This window comes from Colossoma macropomum, unplaced genomic scaffold (assembly GCF_904425465.1).
Source record: "Colossoma macropomum unplaced genomic scaffold, Colossoma_macropomum, whole genome shotgun sequence".
Taxonomy (NCBI): Eukaryota; Metazoa; Chordata; class Actinopteri; order Characiformes; family Serrasalmidae; genus Colossoma; species Colossoma macropomum.
The window spans coordinates 22,683,812-22,706,167 of NW_023494788.1; the positions used below are offsets into that span (position 1 = coordinate 22,683,812).

The following is a 22,356-nucleotide window of genomic DNA, read 5'->3' on the forward strand; positions in this document are numbered from 1 at the left end:
TGGTTTGAAAAAGGACAATGCTCCTAAATGCTAAACAGAGAAATGAAAACCAACCTAAAGAATGAATATTCGATTATCCAGGCCAGCTGTAAACAAAACAAAACAAAAACAAACAAACAAACAAACTTTGTTTGCATTTTTTCTCTTAGGGAGCAGCCAAATGTGCCCATATTGTTAAAATGTTCATATTTTCCCGTAATGGGGGTGTGTTTGGCTCCACATGCACATACACGCACACTCTTTGCCTCCCTCTCTCTCCCACATAAACATAGGCACTCTCTCTCCACCTCTCTCCCCAGCTACCTTTCTCTTTTTCAGTCTTACACTAGCCATGTTTGATTTTTCTTTTTTTTTTTAGTGTTTGTATATCACTCTCTCACGTCCTCTCACTCACTCTCTCTGTTCACTGAGGCAGTGACTCATCTATCAGAGGGAGGGGTAAGGGGGTAGAAAGAGAGAGAAAGGAGGGGGGGGCACAAGCCCAGCTGTGGCTCACCCTGCGGGGGGTCTTCTCCCTCCTTCTCCGCCCGCCGCTCTCTCTCCAACAACAACATCCATCTCTATTTCCCTGCGAGCTGACCGCTCCGAGGCCGCTCTAAGAGCAATTAAAATTCCCCAGCTTTCCATTCTTGCCACATGCTTAACTGTACGGCGCGAGAGTGCCATATGCTCCAGGATGGGATTTTAGTGCAGTTTTTCGAGCCCAATAGCCTTCAACTTCGCGAAGGAACAAAGAGAGCGAACAGCTGGCTGCCTCTCCATGGCTGGATGGCGGCGAGTCAACCTGTTCAATCATATGCCGCGTTTGTTTACCTCAGCTCGTCTCCTTATTTGGTTTACTCACTGCGAACGCATACAGGCCTTTAGGTGTGAAACTTTAGAGCGGGTGGAAAATTTTCCTGCTCTGCAGAAAAGATGCAGAAAATAGAGCAGCTCCAAACGTTTTCTTAGTCGACCAAACGGCCTTTTTTTAACTGAAAGTCAACACGTTAGCCGATGTCCCCTCAAATAAAAACATAATAAATAAAAGTATGTGAGAATACTGAACTATAACACTAATCTGCACCTCATAAAAAAGCTTTTATTTTGCTGTGCATGTTACTGAAAACATTTTAGACTCTAAGTACCTCATGGACCTTGGGTGTCACTCATAAGCTCACTCACCCACTTTCAGCAGGTTTAAGATCCGCCACAAGGAGGTGCTATTAGCACTTAAGTAACTGCAGGTGCTTCATCAGAGTGGTGCTTAGAATCAGTGACACTGTGTATCCTTGTTATTATATATTTTAAGCAATACTGGAGTCAGTTTAGCATAGCAACAACATTTTTAGCATGGCAACATACTTACTTTAAATGGTACATCATCATAGTCTAAGTAAAATTTCACCTTCTTAGAATTATCTTCACAAATTGTGCCCACACAACTTTTTGGGTTGCATCCACGTGTTTTTCAGTAACTAACACATTTCATAACTGATGTATATTAGCAACACATGAAGTAAAACAACACTTTCTTGCTAAGCACATGGTCTAAATGTCCATTTGCAGAAATATATGCAGCTTTAACTATAATTTACTTGGAAAATGGCAAAAAAGTGAATATATAAATTAAGAAATTAACACAGTTTGTATTTCCTGAAGGAAATCTAGTGCATATAAGGCAAAAAAAAATACTCTGAGCAACAAGTCTAATGTAATAAAATAAGAAAGCGAGGAAGAAAGGATGAAAAAATGGAGGAAATGACGGAAGAGAGAAAAAACAAGGAAGGCAAAAAGAAAAGAAAGAAAGAAAGAAAGATGACATGAAAAAAGAAAGAAAGGAAGGGAAGAAGGAACATTGGAAGGAAGCGAAAAAAAGGAAAGAAGAAATAACTGAAAAAAATACTGAAATCAGTTGCTTTAAATGAAAGGATGGAGGAATGAAAAAAGATGTTAACAAAGAGTCAAAAGCTTTAAAAAGGCTAAACAGCAGAAAAGAGTGCAGTAGAAGTTCAGCCAATCAGCTTCAAGCGCATTTTGACATCATCGGCTGTGACAGCTGTAATCAAACTGTAACAAGAACCCTCCACCCAAATCTATGGGAAAATTATTTTGATCTAAAACATTTTCATTTAAAGTATAAACATTATCAAAATGAAAAACAGGCAGCAAACATCTGAAATTATCTACAAAACAGAGTTTAAATGGAGTCTGTTTGTAAAACAGCTTGAGTTGTATTAAGCGTGTTAGAAGAAAAAGAAGAAACAGAATAACAGTGATAAAAAGCATAAGAATATAAAATAATAATGCAGTGCTCTCCTTGCAATTAGTAAAATAAATGGAATTCAACTGACAATCTTAGTTAATCAAGAATGCTGTTACTAGTTGACAACACTGTTAAAAATAAAGGCTCCCAAATGGTTCTCTGAGTGGGACATACAGTTCCAGATAAAACACTATATAGAGCTTTTTCAAACTTTAAAAAAGGGGAAAGTGAGGTTAAGTGAACCAGCAATGGTTCTTCTATAGCATCCTAAGAACCTTTTTTGGTTCCTTTGTTTTAATAGCATGGATGACTTAAAGGGGGCAGCCCTCGCACTGTGGTAGTCCCTTCTAAAGCTGAGGGAAATGATGAGTACAAGATGCTGCACAAAGTCCAAAGTGGAAGCGTTCGCGGGTGTCCGCTCGACGTGGCTTTATGAGCTCGGGTGATGTGATAATTACAACTCTATTACACACCCCCAGCCTGTTATCTTTCACCTCCTCCCTCCTGCTGTCCAAAGCTTTCATCCTGCTTTCCCCCTGTCCTTAAGGACCATCCGGGGCTATCAAATGAGCTCGTTTTTCTCTGCGGGGCGCCACCGGATCAGATGTTTCTATTGGCAGCGGCGTAAAGGAAAGAGGGGGCCTACACGACACAGCTTGTAAAAAGCTTTCCGCGCGGCTCAGGTATCGCGCCCCGAGCCCAGGTCAGCACGACTCCGCTCTCCGAGCGGTCAGTCGCGCAGATGAGCCGGCGATAAAGCTCCCTGCAGCAGCAGGGTTAATGCAGAACGTATGCTGGGGCTTTCTCCACTATGGGAAACAACGGTTCCTGAAACTGTAGACGTGTTTACTTCTTGAGGACGTGGAAAGAGCTGGGCTTACTGTATTATGGGGAGAAGGTGCTTCGCGAGATTGGAGATGACGGTTGCATGTAAAGGAGTTCCTGTGTTACTAAGAGAATGTACAGGCCTAAAGCCACAGTCAGCAGCTCCACAACTGCAAATTGAAAGCAGTGATACAAAGTTTGCCCCCTAAAATCCCTACACAAACTTCTGAATGCAACAAACAACAAGAGGAAAGATAAAAAAGCAGATTTTCAAGCGTATATTGACATCGCTTGCAAACAGTGGAGCCAAATAAGGTGTAATAAGGTATAATAGGAGGAATTTATAGCTCATTGAGACAAACAGAGAAGCAGAAAAATTCAGATGAAAATGCAGATTCTAAACTTTCGACTCATAATATATTTTTTTGTAAGTAGATGAGGAAATATTTTATGATTTGAATTTGCCAAAAAGTTATTGTTGCTTCTAATTTTGTAGAAAAAACTAATGTTTACGTTTGCCATTGTTGTCACTTGCCATTGAAATAAACAGAAAAAACATGCTCTTATTAGACCAAACGCGTAAATAGAAAATATAAATTGTGTATGCATGTAATTCATTATTTAATTATGCAATAAACTGAAAATGAAACGCTGTCAGAACAAAACCTTGTATTTCCAAAAAAAGAAAAAAAGAAAAAGTACAGTAGAAGCCAAAAAAAATTCATTCAAAGAACTAAAATTCATTTCAAAAAGTCATTTAGCACCACTTCTGTTGGTCAATTCATCACCATTCACTCATTAAATTTGACACAATTAAATAAAAAAACTAAAAAAATGGAGATACAAAGTTTTGTTCTAACTGCATTTTCATTTATGTACAGTACTGTGGAAATATCTAATTATATCAGCAATATCACAGCAAACACTCCAGACTTCGAAGGCTTAACTATCTCAAAGTCATTACAATCTAATGCCCCATATATCTGATGCAATCAATTTCAAAATTTCTGCACTATGTGTCTACAAGGCTCATATTGCAGCCCACTCAAAACTTTAACTACTGACACTTAGATGGAATCATGTTTATCGCAGGTTCAGTCTAATTGGAGCATGTTTAACAGGCAGCATACGCCCACTTACAGGTAAACACTGGGTAAACTATGCTGCTCATGAGTAACACTGAAATCCGGTTTAGGAAAACAACTCTGCTGTTGGTAACACTGGTAAAAGATAAACACATGCAAGCATAAATGTCCAACTAATTTGTTCTACTGCTGTTCTTCAGTATTGAGGTCCATTTCTTTCCCACATGCATTATAACAATCCTATCTTTGCCAGTATAAACCGTGGGTTGCAACCTGATCACATAATAAATATGAGATAAATCAGAGACGTCAGAATTTCCACCCACTCACAGCTATTAAGACTGATCACTTAATGTCTCATGAACCCAGTGGCTGAGTTCGAACAATAGGAAGTTGACAGGCAGGCCTGCTTACTGAATGGTACACTGTGAATGCCTAAGGTTGTTTAGCTGATTATTAATGAACTACTCCATTATGTCAACCTCTCACTCTGCCAGGTTTCAATGTAAAACAGATTTAGCCAGAGGAAAACCCACAGAGCCAAACATATCTGCCAAATCCGCCCCCCCATCCACCTATCAACATCCAAACAGAAGTAAATAGGTGCATGGGTGAACTTCTGTGATAATAAGAAAAAACGAAAAATCATGACTTCTTGTGGCCAATGTCAACACCAATAACTATACAATAAATACACTTTTTTGCATGTTTTAATTTAACACTATAATCTATATATGAAGAGCATAAATAGGTTCAAACTCTGAACATGCTAATTGACAATGCTAGCTGCCTTGTATTCCTCAGCCTGCATTGATCACTGCAATAATGAAATTTTACTAATGATATTAGTGGTTGAACATTTTCACTGCTAAAAAAAACACACACGAAAAATGGCTCCCCATTGCCTCTTTAACTCAGAAGCATCAGAGAGTGACCACACACGTTTCACTGCATGCACAAGCAAAGTTATTAAGTTAATAAGCAGAGTTATTGGTTGTAATTACAGTCTATAATTCCAAAAACAGGTCGACATTAATAGAGGTATAAATCTCTGAGTTCTAAACAATTTGATTCAGTAGCAATTCTTTAGAAATCTCACTGTTTGATCCGATTTGATTCGTTTTGGTTGATATGTAAGTCTTTTTTAAAAACAATTTTAAAATGTTTGAAAATAGCCTGAAAATTTTACCCTGGCCAAAACAAGAAAAGATCTGATGAATATTATAAGTGATTCTATTCTGGAACATAGATCGATGTGTCGATGCATAATATATTGGCTGCTGACACATCATGCATCTCTAATTAGGTGAATTACTACTCACCTCCCCTGACTGAGGCAGTGTCAGCTTGGGAAGTTTGCCCTTGCTCCCCGTCGTGCTGCCTTTGCCATCTAGCAGGCCTCCGAAGGACGCTCCGCTGTAGCCATCACCCATCTCCAGAGGGGGCTTGAGCTCAGGAGAGTCGTTGGGTACCTGGTCCTGGCCATCCATGGGTCGTACGTAGGCCGTGGGCTTTTGCTGTACTGCACTGCTGGGCTTGCAATGCAGGCCCTGGGGGAAGGTGGGAGTGGAGAGGCCGCCGGGGAGCAGCGAGGTGGAGGCCACGGGCGAGCCAGATCCGTGGATGCCCAGGTCCTGCTCAGCGGGGGACTTGCTGTGCCCCAGCTCGGTGGGTGCTGGCACTTTGGCCGTCTGCCCGTGTCTCCTGCTGGAATGGGACGAAGTGGAGGCTGTGCTGGGGCTGGAGTCACCCTGCTCCTGCTCATGGGCTGAGTGCTTGGCCCCTCGACTGGCTGCCTGACTTGTCTGGGAAGCGTGAGACCCTCTGGACCAGTCGGAGGCACGGGACTTTTTGCCACCCTGGTGCCCGTGGAGGACGTTTGGGCCAGCAAGGGTGGTAGTGGTGGGTGGTGGGGGCATGGAGGTGGTATGACTCCCAGGCTGGGATGGGGCCCTACCTCGCTGGGCTTCAGAGAAGAAGCTGGGTTGGTCCGTCTTCTCCACCGGGGTTTGTGGCACTGAGTTCTTAGGGATGCCCACGAGGTGGCTCTGGTTGGAATGGCTGGTCAAGAGCTCCTTCATCTCGTCATAGTTGCCCAACGTGTTCTGGACGCGGTTTGCCAGGGCGTCGCCTTTGTTTGTCTGTAATGACAGAGGAGACAGAGTAAGATGTTGTCATATTCCCCTGACCATTCATTACTATCAGCCTAACCACTGCCTGTTTTAAACCATGGTCTAGTTCACTTCTCTGTACAGTGCCAGGGCAACTCTTTATTCTACTCTACAACAGTAACATTCCCAACGTTTCGATTTTCAGAGAGTCAGCCACGAGCACTGTACGTAGGCACATGTAGGTGTATGTGCAAGTTGTTTGAAAAAGAGAAAGAATGAAAGAGAGAAAATGTGGGCAAGTACTCGTGTGTGGGCGAATGACAAGAGGAAAATGTTCATAAACACTCACTGCATGGGTGCAGAGTTGAGGCTAGATTCATTCTTTTGAGAGCACATAATGAATGATCAGCTTCTAGATGATTGAGAAAATAACATACTGCTCTTACAGACCTAAATTACGAGCCTTAATTCAATTAATGCAAGAGCAGTACTGAGTGTGTGGTACAGCCTACTTTATAAAATCAAAGCACATTATCAAAGTACATGTAGCCTGCAGGAAGGGTGAAGACTCTGAATTGCTCTGAAATTGTGCGGTCTGCAGGTTTGTATCAGGATTAGAAGGTGTAATCCCAGAAATGGTGACACCTGAACAGTTCACTTTTAACAGATGGGTGTTTATGGCTTAGCTAGGGGGACCAATAACACAGAATATAAACCTGGCTCAAATTTAAAAAAGGAAAGCAATAAGAAATTAGGGATAGTAACTGGGGATTATTAATCATTGTTACTATATATTGTCATAGAGTGTGACTCTATTGTCAAATAGTATGACTCATAGGGTTGTCAAAGGGTGCGACTTCAGTCAAAACATGCTGGTTTTGAAATGAAACAGTCAGATTGGTCTAGCAAAATTGGACTTAGACACAAAATCAAGTAGCAAATCTTTAACCCCTTAAAATCCCAGGCTTATTCCATACTAAGCCTCATTATTCAGTAACTACAGGGACTTTATTGCAAACTGGCTGAGCTATTCTTAGGTTATAGAAGTGTATAATAAAACTTTGGGGCCCTGGCCATTTAAGGGGTTAACTGGAGTAAGCTTGATACTGATCTGAGTGAGCCGAAATATCAGCTACCATGTTTATATCCAGCCATGTTGGAACCTCACAGGCATAATTTACAGTCCCCCAGAAATTTCTGCTCGCTTTTATTCAGCTTCTGTTGGTTCCACGAGTCCCTTGTTATAATAATTGTTTTCTTTTTTAGCTGTGCGGTGCATGATTAGCTTATACAGCTACTCTCTAAAGAGAACCATGCAAATGCACCCCCCACTGACTATTTCCATAATAAGCAACATTCTACTTAATGCTCAAGCCCTTTTGCTATTGTGTTCGTTTTCGGCTGCATTTATGTCTTCGCTTTCATTCGAGCGATTCCAAGTACCTGTGCAATAACAATCCAATTCAGCCCAGCGCGCATAACATCAATTACGCCAGGCCGCAACACCACTGCTTTTTGGAGAGCGTATGAGTAAACGTACTTGAAGAACAAACGAGGTGGTGGCACGTGTGTGTGTGTGTGTGTGTTGCCCTCTGCTTGCAATACAATTAAAGGGTCCGTTATTCCCGAGCAGCGAAAAGTATCGAGATAAATCTATTAGCTTTTGCCATTCATTTCACATGTAATTGCCACATTAATAATGCCGCCGCTACCTCTGAAATGCAAATGCGGCTGCGGCGGCTTCCGACAAACATAACGAGTCGATAAACAAATAATGGTAAATGATCCGGGAGCAGGAGCGAGTGTGCAGGGCCATTATTGCGGGGAGGGAATTATCTGCTGGGCAGTTAACATCTGACCCCGCACACACAAAGGAGGACGCCAAGACCAGATCCACTCAACTTAGCCCCTTGCCTAACCTCTGAACCAGCAAAGCCGCAGACTTAATGTGGGTCATAAAGCCATAACTACAGAGTAGCCGTCGTTCCGAGATTTATTATAATTAGAGTCACTATAAAGGTTTTTATAGCGGGCATGAAAAATGTGATAATGGGCGATAATGAACGGTAACAAATTCTCTAAAGCGTTTTACACTGACTTGGTAAAAATAAATAAGAAAATTGTATTTTTGTTAAAAAAGTTAATGCGATAATGTGTAAGGGTAAATACTAACTAAATGATTCTTAATTTGTTTTGGCTTGAACTCTATATTCTTACAAATATCCTCCTTTAGCCTGACATTCTTTCATGGATGTTTCACCAGGTATTGGCACAGAATCAGATTAAGAGTTTTATTAGCCAATTACACCACCATTCAAACTTTTGCTCATAGCCACTTATAGAAGGGCCCCTTATTTATTTATTTTTTTGCTATGTTCTACATTTTAAAATAGTAGTGAAGACATCAGAACTAAGAAATCCTATAATTTTGATTATTTTTTAGAAATAAGCCCCACTTTGCCTTGATATAGTTTTGAAAACTCTTGCCATTTCCTCAAGCAGCTTCATGAAGAGCCACCTGGGATTCCAGCAGGACTGAAGAAGAAACACATATGTTGAGACTTTGCCGCTGCTGTATACCATATGTTAGGGGGCAATTTAAATAAAGTATATATACACTACTGTATAAAAGTCAAAGACCAAACTTCTTTAATTTAACTTCTAGTAAAAATAAATGTTTATGCAGAGATGTCATATAATATAGTCCATTTGCATCAGGAAGGGGAAATTCAAAAGAAAATAGGCGTAAAAAATAAGAGTTTCCAAAACTGGAGTTATTAAAAGAAATACTGAAAAAAGGTCTCCTAACAAGCACCTGTGAGACCTGGTAGACCACCAAAACTGTCCCCATCAGATAAACAGCATAAGATTTCATGTTTGAGAAACAGGAGACAATCAAGCTCCACTGTGAGAAGACAACTCAACGCTATGGGTCTGAAAGGATGTGTAGCTGCAAAGAAGCCTCACTGAGAAAAAGAACATTTGCAAACCAAACAAAGAAGCTGCTCAACAACAGACTGACCACCCCAGAGTCCAGACCTCAACATGAAAAATGTGTTTGGGATGACTTGGATCGTGAGAAGCAGAGAATGCAACCAAATTCCAAGACTGAAATTTGGAGGTATGGAAAAATATCCCTGCAGCTTTCTTTAAAAAAACTGTCTCACGAAAAGAATGAAAACAGTAAGAAAGACAATGTGGATGCCCTAAATGGTGAAAATTGTGATATTATATTTAGTTGTTGAGGTTTTGTGGAATTTCTGTTAAATTAATGTTTTCTACCTTTTTTCCTGATTTTGAAAAATTAATAAAACCCCTGTTTCGATAGGAAATCAAAACCTTGGACTATTGCACAGTATTGTATATATTTATTTTTATTATTGTTGTTTTTGAAAGAATTCTGTACATAAGCACCAGCATCAACTTTTAAATTTAAGCACGGATCTTTAGTCCAAAAGGTTTTTATTATTATGAAAAATGCATATTCAGGTGTGTCCAAACCTCTGCCTGGTACTGTACCAAGGAATTTTTTCTAGTGCTCAAGGGAAGACCGAAAATATCATATGAAATGTAATAAAAAAAACTACTAAAACATTTATGCACAACATAAAGATTTTACAGGTTCAGGTGGAACAGACAGCAGGAAATGATTTAAGTAGCAATCATACAAAATATAAAATATTAGCATAACAGTTATTAGGTATGCGCATAATTACGTATGCACTCCTGAGCACAGTACATAGTGTTGTGTGTATTGCGAGCAACAGATAGAAGAGTTTATTTAAAACGTCCATATAGGTTTGTCTGGTTTGGCCTGACTTCCAATTTAATATGACCGTGTTGCTGGTATGCAGCTAGTATAGCATTCTGAGCTTTAGAAGTTCATCTAGAAGTCATTTTTTAAATGGAGGAACGTTCTTCTCTCACTGAGCGATCAAGTTCATTCTACCTGATAATGGATTGTGACTGTGCAGGTTAGACCATTTTCCCAAAGTTTTGTCTGAGCTGAACATCAACAAACATGTTTCTAGTTGTGCAAAACCGACTAAATCCCACACTTTTGCCTTTAGTGCTCTCCTAAGGTGACTCCTGGCATACAGTCCCGATGTAGCACACGGACCAGCGTAACAGTCTTCCTCTGATAGCTATCTCTGTACCAGTACAGCCATGGACGTGATGGCCCGCATGAAAACAAGAGCGCATGCACCCCTCCCCCTGCAACCACCATGCATTCGTTAGCCTCCTCACGCCACGACTGACGTAACATAACCCCCCTCAGGCGGTTCTCAGAGCTTGGACGGGTACCCGGGTCAATGTGGCTCCGGTCCAGTACTTTCAGAGCGAGCGACTCCGAGGAAAGGGGGGAAGTCTCGGATGTAGCGAGGGTGAGTGAGTGCTGGGGTGAAGTTCCCAGACACTAGGGCTCAAGAGACGCGAGAGAAAGCCCATCTGGAGAGCGCACAAAGGCCTCTTGTGTGAACTCCAACCAGGGGCAGGAGAAATGTTGGAGCCGGGCCAAGCCCACATTTCTGCTGGCCAACTCCAGCTAGGGCAAGGTGAGAGCTGCAGAAAGGCTTGTGCTTGAAGCATTAATTGCTGACACATTACATTGAAGGTAAAAAAAAAAAGAAAGCCCCTTGCGAATAGATAATCGCATTCTTAATAGTGTGGGTAAATCTCTTTGAGCATTAGTGAGGGCAAACAGACACTCTGAAATTGCATCTCTTACTCCAGAAGGTTTGGGGACTAGTGTGGTACTAAATTTAAGACAAATTTAATTTAGTCCGGAGAATAACTCTTAAATTTTTCTGTCTTCCACTTTGCCTTACAGGATTGATCAGACTCATCTAAAAGAATAATGAGGTTATTTGAAAGACATGATGTTTCCTGATTGAAGAGGACTTCTTGTTTTTGTAAAGCTACAATAGAAGTCATTACTATGACACTAATCAATTTAGTGTTAAAAAATGTACAGTAATGCTATATGTATACAACATAGAACACTGATAACATGAGCAGTTTATAAAGGCTATTTTAATTATTTTATTACGTCTAAGCAGTTCCGGAAGAGAAACTAGGAATTACAGTTTTGTATTTTGCATTATTGTGACACTCAGCAACTTTTTGTCCTCTAAAAAGCCTTTGATTGGATTATTCTTTAAAAAAACATGTTTGTACAAGAGATATACAAATGTGAAGAAGCACCACATAATGTAAAGTTCCTACCAATGAATGCTTTCAGGCTATTTCTATCATTTAATGAGCTATTCTCAACTGATAATGTGACTTAATTAATGCTGATGTTGCATCTATATGTAAAGAGTACGATCTAAAAAAGAACCGCATTTAATTTGTCTCACAAACTACCTTTTTGAACAAGAAAACACAAACGGGTAACGTAAGATGCCTTTAAACATTATACTGATAAAACAAAAGTGTGTTAATCTGATTTGCTCTCTGAATGAGCTCGCATATTCACCCTGAAACTAATCACAGTGCATCCAACCATAGGCATCTTTTATACAGTAATAGGAAATGTTAGCACACAAAGCTGATGCTTCACTATGGGGAATGTGTACATGCATGCACTGTAGCTCATCTGGCGGAAAACTTAAACAAGTTAAAAGGGGCCAAATTCATAAAATAGATTGAAGACAAGGTGATCGATTTGATAGGATTGACCGCATGTCAAAAAACATTTGTATGTGGTTATATTGGGTTACAAAAGAGAGTGAACTGTAGTTTTGTATTTACTCTTCTGTAGCACATCTGATTCAACCCAAGTAAGTCCAGGGGAACCCTAGGTTTTGGATGGGGACCACTGCGATATGACATCACAAAGTGCAATCAATTGTGGAACGTCTTGCACGTCGAGATATCACCGAGTGCCCATCACTTAATCATTCGACACCTTCAGCACAGGCTCCTTTGCGAAATGAAGAGGCTCCTCGGCCGTCCGTGCTTCCAGTCTGGTGGAGATTGCCCACTTACACGCACTTAAGTGCTCAGATCTTCGCCGGTTCCTTCAAACACTCCACCAAGTCCAGTCAGGATCCTGAGATGACTCTTCAAAGCTACTTAAAGCCATCATGAAATAAGGTATTAGTGCAGGGAGCAGGCGAGGCCGGAATGCGTCTCCGCAGCCGTTTTGCAATGCAAATGCGAAGCGCGTTAAGAAGCAAAATGACCCGTGAAGAAGGAATCGGCTGGCCTCTCGTCTTCGCTGACAAAACACACTGTGTGGGTGCGTGTGCGTGTGCGCACTTGTATCCGACTGAGTGTTTGTTTGTTTAGGCGGTACGGCGAGTGCGTAAAAGCATTTTAATGGGGACGTTATTGAAGAGAATCAGTGTGTTCCAGTACTGAGGGATGTGCCGGGTTAGGGCGCTTGGGTGCTACCACTCTGTACGGCCTAACAGCCTCTCAATGGCTCTCTTTGTTTTCTCTCTCAACTGCCACTCCATTCCAGCGCTCGTCAGAGCATTCACGCTCCTGCCTCTTTCACGGGGGCCTCTGCGAATAATTGGTCAAAAAACAAATTGTCAGTTTATTTGCAGAAATGAAAGCCTGGCATTTATGAACTGTCCATAATATTTTTTTGCATTGATATAAGCCTGTAGTGATCCCACCTGTAAAAGATTAAATCAGTGTTAAGGATCTCTCCAGCGGCAGTCCCGAACTGAAATATCTAGCCTGCGAAATTCCGCTTTCGAAACTGTGTTTCTGTGGAAGACCTCATTTCATAAGATGAGCTTTATGACTAAAGATTGAAACATCAGTTTTCACAGTTATTTCACATGTCCTACTCAGCCGCCGCAGTTGAGCAATGCGCTGATGCGCGGTACTTCATATTCGCGTTTAAAGTCTAAATCACTTTCTGGCTACGAGACCGGCTTGTTGCTGGAGAATCTATGCGTATGGCAATATCCTGAGCTCAGCCTGCTAGCAGAATGATGGATAACAGTGTGAGCGTGCGTGAGTGTGTGTGAAGCATTCAGCCTGCCTCTCCTTGACAAGACATTGGCAGTGTTTACAAAAGGGCCTTGTGTTGGTCTGCCACAGGCTCTTGGGGTTTTTGCCCTCAGGCCCAAAGACCAACAACTGAAATGGTAATGAAGGTGCCAATACCCCAAGATCTCCATCAGAGAGGAATGAAACCTCACACTATTTCAATAGCGAAGCCCGCATAGCAAACATTCTTTGCTGAAGAAACAGAACTGTTGGAAAAAGGTGTCTTGGCGATGGTTCAATAGTTCTGCCTTTGGACGCCTGTCTCCAGATCACATGGGGAGAGGAACAGAAAGCAGCAGTGGCCTACACAGCCATTAATGCTTCCAGATGAGGGATCGATACCGGCTCAAATGAGCAAACTCCAAGCACACATCATCGCAAATCAATAGAGAGCTGGTTACAGCCAGGCAGACTAAGAAAGGATATGCATGTGTTGTGAAATGCCTGTAAGGTAATCAAGAATTTCCTTTAATGGGTCTGTGTTCTGAAAGAAGGGCATTATTCTCAGATGACTTCAGTTCTTTTTTCCAATACTTACACCTTGTCCTAACAGCAAGCAAGCTTTCAAATGTACTATCGCATTGCATCAAAAATGCCTTCTTTGGAAATGCCAAGACTGTGCGTCAAGTCAAAACATAAACAAACGGCGAAGGTATGAGTTAATGGTTTGAGACTTTAAAAGCAAAATGGGTGACTTAGTTTGCATCAATGTAAATCCTCTTATTAGATCAGGATACTTTAGTTACATATTTTACAACTGTTTAACAATGTAAATACAACAGCAGCATATAGCAGTATGGGTGGGCGACATGGCAAAAATATAACATCACAATACCTCAAGATATTTTCACAACAGACGACACGCATCATGAGGTTTGATATGTTGAAACAGACAAAAACAACCAGTTGTGCCCCTTAAAAAAGTCAAAACTACGAACAGATGACTTTTATTCATTGTTACACTCACTGCACTGAACTAAATCCAATTAAACAGGACTAATTATGTTGTCTTTGTAATGAAACTTGCAGTTGATCAGTGTTTGTAATGACTGATAGTATCCACAATATTCTCAAATCAAAAATTTGTCATTAAAAAAACAAATATCAGCAAATTTCCCAACCCAATATATCATATAACCTCAGCGAACAGTTCAAGATTCTGCACTATGTCTAGATCACTATTTAAATTTAAGTAAAATTTGTTTCACTGACCATGTTAAGGCCATTGGACAAAAAGGTCAGATGTATTTTGAGTCTTATCCCTTCTACTGAAGCTCGTGTTCAGACAGGCTTCTGTCACTATTAGTGATCAGAGTCTGTGCCAGCTCAAGTGCACGTCGTCTTTGAAGCAAAAAGGGGGACAAATACCATGAAATTCTGAAACTCACGTAAAAATTTTAAAGATTCAACTGGTACTTCAGATTGTTATGCTAAAAATATTATTTGTCATGAAAAATTGTGTTTTAAATTAGAGAAAAATACAAAGCATTTTAACTAGTGCTCTCAGACTTTTTGCCCCAATTCTAACCAAACATACACGAAAGTGAAAATATTTGCCTAATACCCAAATTTAGAACGCACTCTGACTATAAACTAAAACAGCTTACATAAATAAACAGTCAAGTTATTACGGCATGTGCAGTATGTGCATATGAAATCCAGCATCCTCAACATCAGAGTGGCTTGTCATTCAATGTAATTAATTCCATTATTTGTGACCACAGATGGCACTGTTCGCTCACAGGAACTTTCTTTTCTGCTTCTGTTGTTTTGCTGTGTTCTACTTATCAAGCAGGATGTTGTGTTTAAATGGTACAAAGTCTGTAGTGGAGAAGTTCTTGGGTGTTGTATCCCCTCTCGATAGTTAGTACAAACAGTGATTACAAAGGCTTGTCTAATGTTTCTCACAGAAACCGTAAAATTGTTCCATGCCGTTGACTGTTGATCCGCTGCCGCTCAAACTGTTTGAACGTGTCTGCACTCACCAGCATAGGTGACACAAGGCAAGGCAAGTTTATTTACCTCACCTTTCATACACTGCGGTCATTGAAAGTGCTTTACAGATGAAAAAAAATACAAAGATAATTCCTATTAAAATTAAAAGAGGAGTGCAAAGGGAACAAAAGTCTTTGTCAATCACTATTTCTAATTTTTATTACCAAATTATTTGCAAAGACACTTCATTCAGAACTATTAAATATTCTGCTTGTTTTTTCAGCCTTTTTTGTCTTTCGGTCAACAACCTAAAGTGTTGCTTTTGACCATTTTCAGGCTTGGTGCACTCTTGTAAAATGTAACATTCTTATAAAATTTTTAAAAAGATTCATACAGTCTGTGCAAATACATCGCTGCTGTTGTCGCTTGCTGTTAGGACAAAGTGTCAGGGTCTATGCCCTTAAGGTCTAATATGTGTTTATTACAAGTGTACAATACAGATAGAGATCCCTGAGAATTAGAGAAGAAAAGGTATGAATTTTTAATGAACAATGAAACTCGTTTATAATGTCAAGTCTGCATTTACTATCATCAGTTAATTCCTGTGATTATACATTATCATGTATTGTACATTCAAAGCACACTTCACAACCTCCCATGTCTCCGTAATTTGGAACAAACAGCCGTCAATAAGCGCACCTGTTGATAGAATGTGACAGCCATAACAGCAGTCACTATAAAGTGTGGCTAAATCCGGACATGTCTCTCAAACACGCCTTCACAGCTCTCCAGGGACCAAATGTTGGACTGAATAAATTAAACTCAACCCACTGACTTGCTTCAGTTATTCTCAGCTACACACACACATGCATAAAACATAAACCAGGGTGACGAAAAAGCTCCAGAATATGAGAGAAGACAGACAAAAACAAGGCATTGTATGGGAATGAAAAGGCAGACTTCTGCTCCTCATTTACTCTGTGGCTCTTGACTCAGCAAGTCGCTTGCGGTAGAGGCTAATTTGGGAATATTTGCCTTCAGGGTGAAAACGAGAAAAAAAAAATTACACACAGTCTCTTAGTGACTGGAGTGGAAGAGAAGTGTTGGACTGACTCCAGAGCGCTGACCTCGGCTGGTTGAGAGGCCTTTTTTTTTATAAATCTCTGACGGCCAAAAAGTGCGTCCACAAGGGCGGCAAGGCAGTGGAGGAACGCTGTCGAGGATGGGAACGTGGACCCCTGGAGCCAACTCCGTCCGAGGTGGAGGGGCATTAGCTGGGGGACGGCAGCTTTGAAGGTGCCAGGCGGTCCGGCAACCAGTAAATTAGTCCCAAATAGCTGTTAACGGCACAGTTCCATTAAACAGGATTTAGAGGGATTAGCTAATAGCAGCCTTAGATGAGTGGAGAGTGGTGGGGGGTTGATAGGGGGGTGTTGGTTGGCGAGGGAATAAGTAAGTGCGCGCACTTCCTGCTGTCCTATCACAGAAGTCTCTCGGTGACACTATTAACGCCCAATTTAGAGAAATCCAGAGAGTAGCTGTTAAACACTCAGGATGAGTCACTTTTCCGTAGAAATCATTCATGTGAGAATGGCTCGTATTTGAACAGTACATATTTTCGGTTCCCATTTTGGGATCATCGCAGGATTTACATGGTGCCTTTTTTCCCCCCCTCACAGATCTTTCAAACGCCGTTACCTCTTCAGTGCTAAGACGCTAACACAAAGCCCAAGTCTGGCGCTGTCGTCGCATTGCTAAAGCTCAGCAAAGCTCTTTCCTCTCCAAATCCCTCTCACTTTTGACAGGACGTGGCGCGGCCCGCTGAATGGTGAGGGGTTCAAAGCCGAGCGTGTGGCTCAGAATGGGTGACGCAAGTCCACAGCTGCTCGGTGGAATGCTAGCGCAGCACATTCCTGTAGGACAGCGTGAGCAAGGGCAGGGACAATAGTGTACAACTCACTCAGAATGCACCAAGCCCCTGCTTCAGCTTTCACTGGCGGAACTTTGAATATTGGGTGGTGGTACAGTGGCCTCAGAAAGTATTTGGACACACCCTGGTAACAACTTAACCATCTATACATTTTAATAAAGTTCTTTTGGGTATTTAACAAAATGGTGTTTGCTTAAGAAAAAAACACTTTTAGCACAACATCAATCGGATTGTAAGGAGAAAACCTGGAGAAGAATTTCCAGTCACACTGTACTACGGCTAATGTAAAGTACAGAGGTGGAAACATCAAAATCCGGGGCCTATTTTTCTTACAATGGTGTCCGTAAGCATGTTTTGACTGATGGGATCATGAACTCAAAAGTGTCTAAAGGCTTTTTAGATGCAGAACTCTGCAAAGAAACTTCTGAAATGATAACAATCTGCCTGCTTTTGCGAGAATACTTTGCCAAAAAGAAAATTACAGTCTTGGAACGGCTCTTTAAAATAAATGCCGCTTGGTTTGACATTTTGTTTCCTAACACAATGAACTTTTCCAATGTCCCAATACTTTTTGGGCCCACTGTAGGTATTCTTTCACTGATATGGGAAAAATGCTTTTTATTTTGCTGTGAAATGCTAGAAAAATAACTTTGATAAACTGTCAGAAAACTGAAATGTGTACTTTGGACAAATGTGGTTCAACCATAATCTACAGTTACTTTAATTTGTATAGTTCAAAGCTCTAGAAAAAGGTAAAATAAAGAGATAAATTTGTTAACTGCACTCTTAATCTTAACATTGCACTGATGCTGCATTCGCACCAAAGCTGGCACTCAAACATAGCATTGGTATCAGCAAACGAGAAAAGGGATGTGCATGGATACTCGGTTAGCTGTTCAAGGTGTCAGAATACTGACATCCCTAATCGTGTATTCATTACATTTCATCATGGGAGACAGAAAAAATATACGGTCCAACAAACGTGATGGTTTTACTCACTTAGCTGAGTAATAAAACCAGTTCTTCTGAATACTGCTAGATTTTTTTGGTGAAACACCAGTGCTGTCACCTAAAAAGCCAAGCCTACAGTCATAAATTGCTTTTGGCCAAATCAGCTTCCTTTTTTAGAAATAATTTTATGTTAACTGTGAATCCATTCATGAACACTTACACTATTATATTACACCTACTATACTCAAATATCCAAATTTGTTGTAATGTACGTTCCTAATAGAGAAATCTGAAACCATGGAGCAATTTCTGATGTATATGTGAGCTACAGAGTGATACTTGCAAGCATTAAAAGAAATAATCATGTTTTTATTACACCAAAGGAAAAAAATTACAAGCAAAATTATCGAAATGTTAAGATTTATAGGCACCAATTAAGTAGTTTGGTAAGATAGAGTTAGTATCAGTATGGTTACTCGATATCAGCAGATACTTGAACATCTAATATCGATATCGGAAGGTAAAAAGTCGTCTCGGTGCATCTCTAATAATGCTTAAACTCAAACTCTTAATAAAAGGTCCAATACTACTTTCCGCTCGATATGAATGGTGACCCAATTTTAGCAGTGGTGAGCACATGCATGGGGTCGGGGGTGTTTTTAAGTGGAACGCTGTGATGGTGGGACAACTAATTTCAGAAGCTAAGAGGAGAAGCCTGTGCCCAGATGAAGATAAATGATGTGTGGGGCTGATGAGACAGAGTAAAAATAAAGAGCGAGAGAGAGAGAGAGCGAGAAAAAGAGCGAGAGGGAGAAAAGAAAGAAACTAGAAATGAGGGGGAGAGTGCGTCTTGTCTTGGGAGGACTGTAATTAGTCTTCAAAGGGAAAGCACCGCTGCATCGTTCTGCAACGGCCACTCCGTGGGAAGCAGCAGTTTCAGGCCATCTTTCTTTGAAAGCCACGCTTCAAAGTTACAGTTTACACATACACTGTGGTGTCTGAGCGCAGTTTATGATCGAATTAGCTTTGCAAGTGAACCAAAAGTGATGTTCCCCCTGGTGCAAGAACACAGCTTAATCACAAACCTTGTTTCATGTCTCTGTCAATTACACTCGATCCTTTGACAGAGACTGAGAATATACATGAAGACATATGTTAGGAAGTGTTCTCTCCTAAATCTTAGTCGAGCCATGTGTGCTCCATATGTGAGATGCTTCGCAATCATCTGTGAACGTAGCATGCGATACGGTTTACATGCAACGCTACCAGTATCAGTCAGCTCAGTGAAATGTTAAGTGATGCCAAAGTGTGAATTGGATGCTTTTTGTCAATTTCTTGACAGCCTACGCGCAAACGTGCAAAGTGTTGTCATAACCTGTCACAAAACGGCATGAATGATCTAACGTGACAAGATCGCAGAAGCGTAACGGACAAAACAATCAAGGAAAGAGTAACTGGAGGAACTTAAAGTGGCACATCTTTGGCCGATGACCCGAAATGTGACGCCACTTCTGGCTGAGAGATAGTTCTTGAGCCATTGACTGCCTGGGGAACAGAGAGAAGTCGAGGCCCTCCCGGAAAGCTGAAGCATTGATCCTGCTTCACAGCCCCCGAGCGACACCAGCCCTCCATATCGACGGCGCTTTGACTACCCCTTCACATGCGTTCTCTGGAAAGATTGCTCTTGTCACCTGCTAACTGCTGGCTGAGGACACAGATCAAAGGACAGGGGGGTGGGAGGGAAAGAGAGAGGAGCTGACGGCCCCTGGAGATCCTCACAGCTGTCTGGCCGAATTCAGCCTTCGCAGCGTGCAGGACCACAACATTAAAATATTTCCTGTTTCCAATTTAAGCAGCTAGAAGTTTGCAATTTCCACTGATATTGTTTTAAAATTGGTAGATGTATATTTTAGATAATATTTTCATTCATTTTATACTCCAGTAGTTTCAGTTGTACAGTGTTTTACTGAAAAAAATTAAATGCTAATAAATAATTTGCCAATAATTTAATCTAATCCAATGGCCTAGACCAGTGGTTCCCAACCCAGTCCTCAGGGCCCCCAGACAGTCAACATCTTTGCTCCAGAACTCACAACACATAGGGATGATGGAAAAATGTGGACTGTCTTGGGAGCTCTAAGGACCAGGTTTGGAAGCACTGGCCTAGACACTGTAGCCACTGGTGTTGGGTGGTGTTGGTCTTCTATGTGTCCTGCCTTCAGTACTGTGACAAAGTCTCTAGACCTAATTATTTCTGCTGTGAGCGGCCAACTGCTTATGACATATTGCAATGAGCAAGCACAGACATCTGAACCATAAATGTTGCAACCAGCTCAATGAAACATTAAGTTGCATCCCACCTCAGACCCCCTATCTTACAGCGACGAAATCAACCATCTTCACCAACACAAAAGAATGAACATTGCCTCTTTACATCCACTGTACACACCAAACCTCTACAAGAAGATATAATGGACGCTAGAGCGTTAAGACAGATCTCGTATTTGGGTCAACAATACGCTTTTCTGAATATATTGTGGATATCGTCAATATACTGACCAACTGCAGGATTAATTCTAAAGATAAACACAGTTAGTCATGTTTTATTGTATTTAGTGCAATGCAGCATGAATTTTTGAATGAAAAAAACTGTATTCATAGTTTTAACTGTTTTTAAATGTGGCACTATCAGTGCATTGTGTCTCTGTCATAAAAAAGATTGTCAAATATATTGTGTAACATGAAAAAGTCTCCAAGTATCGCCCGCCTCTACCACTCTGCTGTTACTTGTTAATAATGTAGGCACATAATAACGCCACAGTCTACAAATACAAGCTGCCAAAACATGATTAAAAATGGACCACTGGCTGTCACAGATCAATGTCTGTTACCATTACAGAAGCATTGGTTAAACCAAATGTGAATAAAAACTATCACACAAAAAGATTAGTTAGGCATTCAGACACTACGATGATTTCAATCTCGGTACATGACAGATTTTTCCTGAAAGTGCTCCTCTGACAAAACAACACAGACAAAGGTCTATTACTGGATGGGCCTCTGGTAGCCATTTTTCCTAATGACTGTTTCTCCACTCACTCACTATCAACACAGCAGGTTCAGGTGTAAGCTTGGTGCCAATCCAAAGAAAACCTACTCATTTCCCCTACTCGCTGCCACTTGGCAAATTTGGGATGTAGCGATGAACGCGCTTGTGTCTTTGAATGAAACAGCGTACACACGGTCTTGTCAGTGGTATATGGATTATTACATTACGAGTGGATGCACTGGAGGTGTTTTTGCCTGGAACTGGAAACAAGCCTAGGAACTGTTGATATGTCTGCCAGATTCTGTGACACGTCACGATCCTCATACTTTCTGCATGTTCAGCCGCAGTTGCAGGCATATGGTGGGTTGTTACATTAAAAAATAAATAAACAAGCAAACAAAGAACCCATCTTAAGCTGCGATGTAATCTCAAGACAGAAATGGAGGAATTGTAATTAATTTAATACTCACTAAAAGCTGTTTCTTCCTTTGTTTTTTACTGGGCGAACATTGTGATACACGCTGATAATATTGTAATACATGAAAAAATTACAGAATTGCTCTAAAATCACTTGGAATAAAATCTCTTTACATTGACTTACATAGAAAGGTGAGAGTGTTTTTGACTTCTCCTGTAAAGTTACCATTTTGGAGATACTTGGTTTTCTTTGGACAGTGACACTCTCTCTCTCTCTCTCTCTCTCTCTCTCTCTCTATATATATATATATATATATATATATAATTACATGCAATACTGTGCAAAAGTCAGAAATGACCCTTCATTTATTTAATATACAGTCAAAAGAGCCATTAGGTACAAGCAAGTCATAAAAAAGCATAAAACATAAAGTATCCCAGTTCTACAACTGCAACTTTTGTTGTTCTATATCATTTAAGCAGAGCAGTGGCCCTTTACTTTGTGTGAAAATGTCATGGTGAATGGACCAATAGAAATACTCCAAAACAGCCTGCAAAAAGATTTACATTAACATTAACTTACATTAAACTTATAACTTACATTAAACATTAAACATTAACTTACATTAAAAGCAAAAAGCTCTCTTGTGTAAACTTACCATTTTGGAGATTTGTTTTTGTTTGGACAGCGATGATATATTTAACAGAAAAATTAAATTAGAAGCCTCAACAACTACATACAATATAAACTTTTTCAGTAAGTAGAGTGTGCCTTTATTACAGCTTCTATTCTTTAT

The 22,356-nt window shown here is 40.6% G+C and overlaps 1 protein-coding gene across 1 annotated transcript in view; it reads right to left on the reverse strand.

Moving 5' to 3' along the window:
* The window catches only part of aff2 (AF4/FMR2 family, member 2), a 307,511-nt gene that overhangs the window by 214,113 nt on the left and 71,042 nt on the right, over positions 1–22,356 (reverse strand). The window contains exon 3 of the mRNA XM_036568862.1: positions 5,478–6,296. Within this exon, the coding sequence (XP_036424755.1) occupies positions 5,478–6,296 (819 nt within the window). The remainder of the gene's footprint in view (positions 1–5,477; positions 6,297–22,356) is intronic.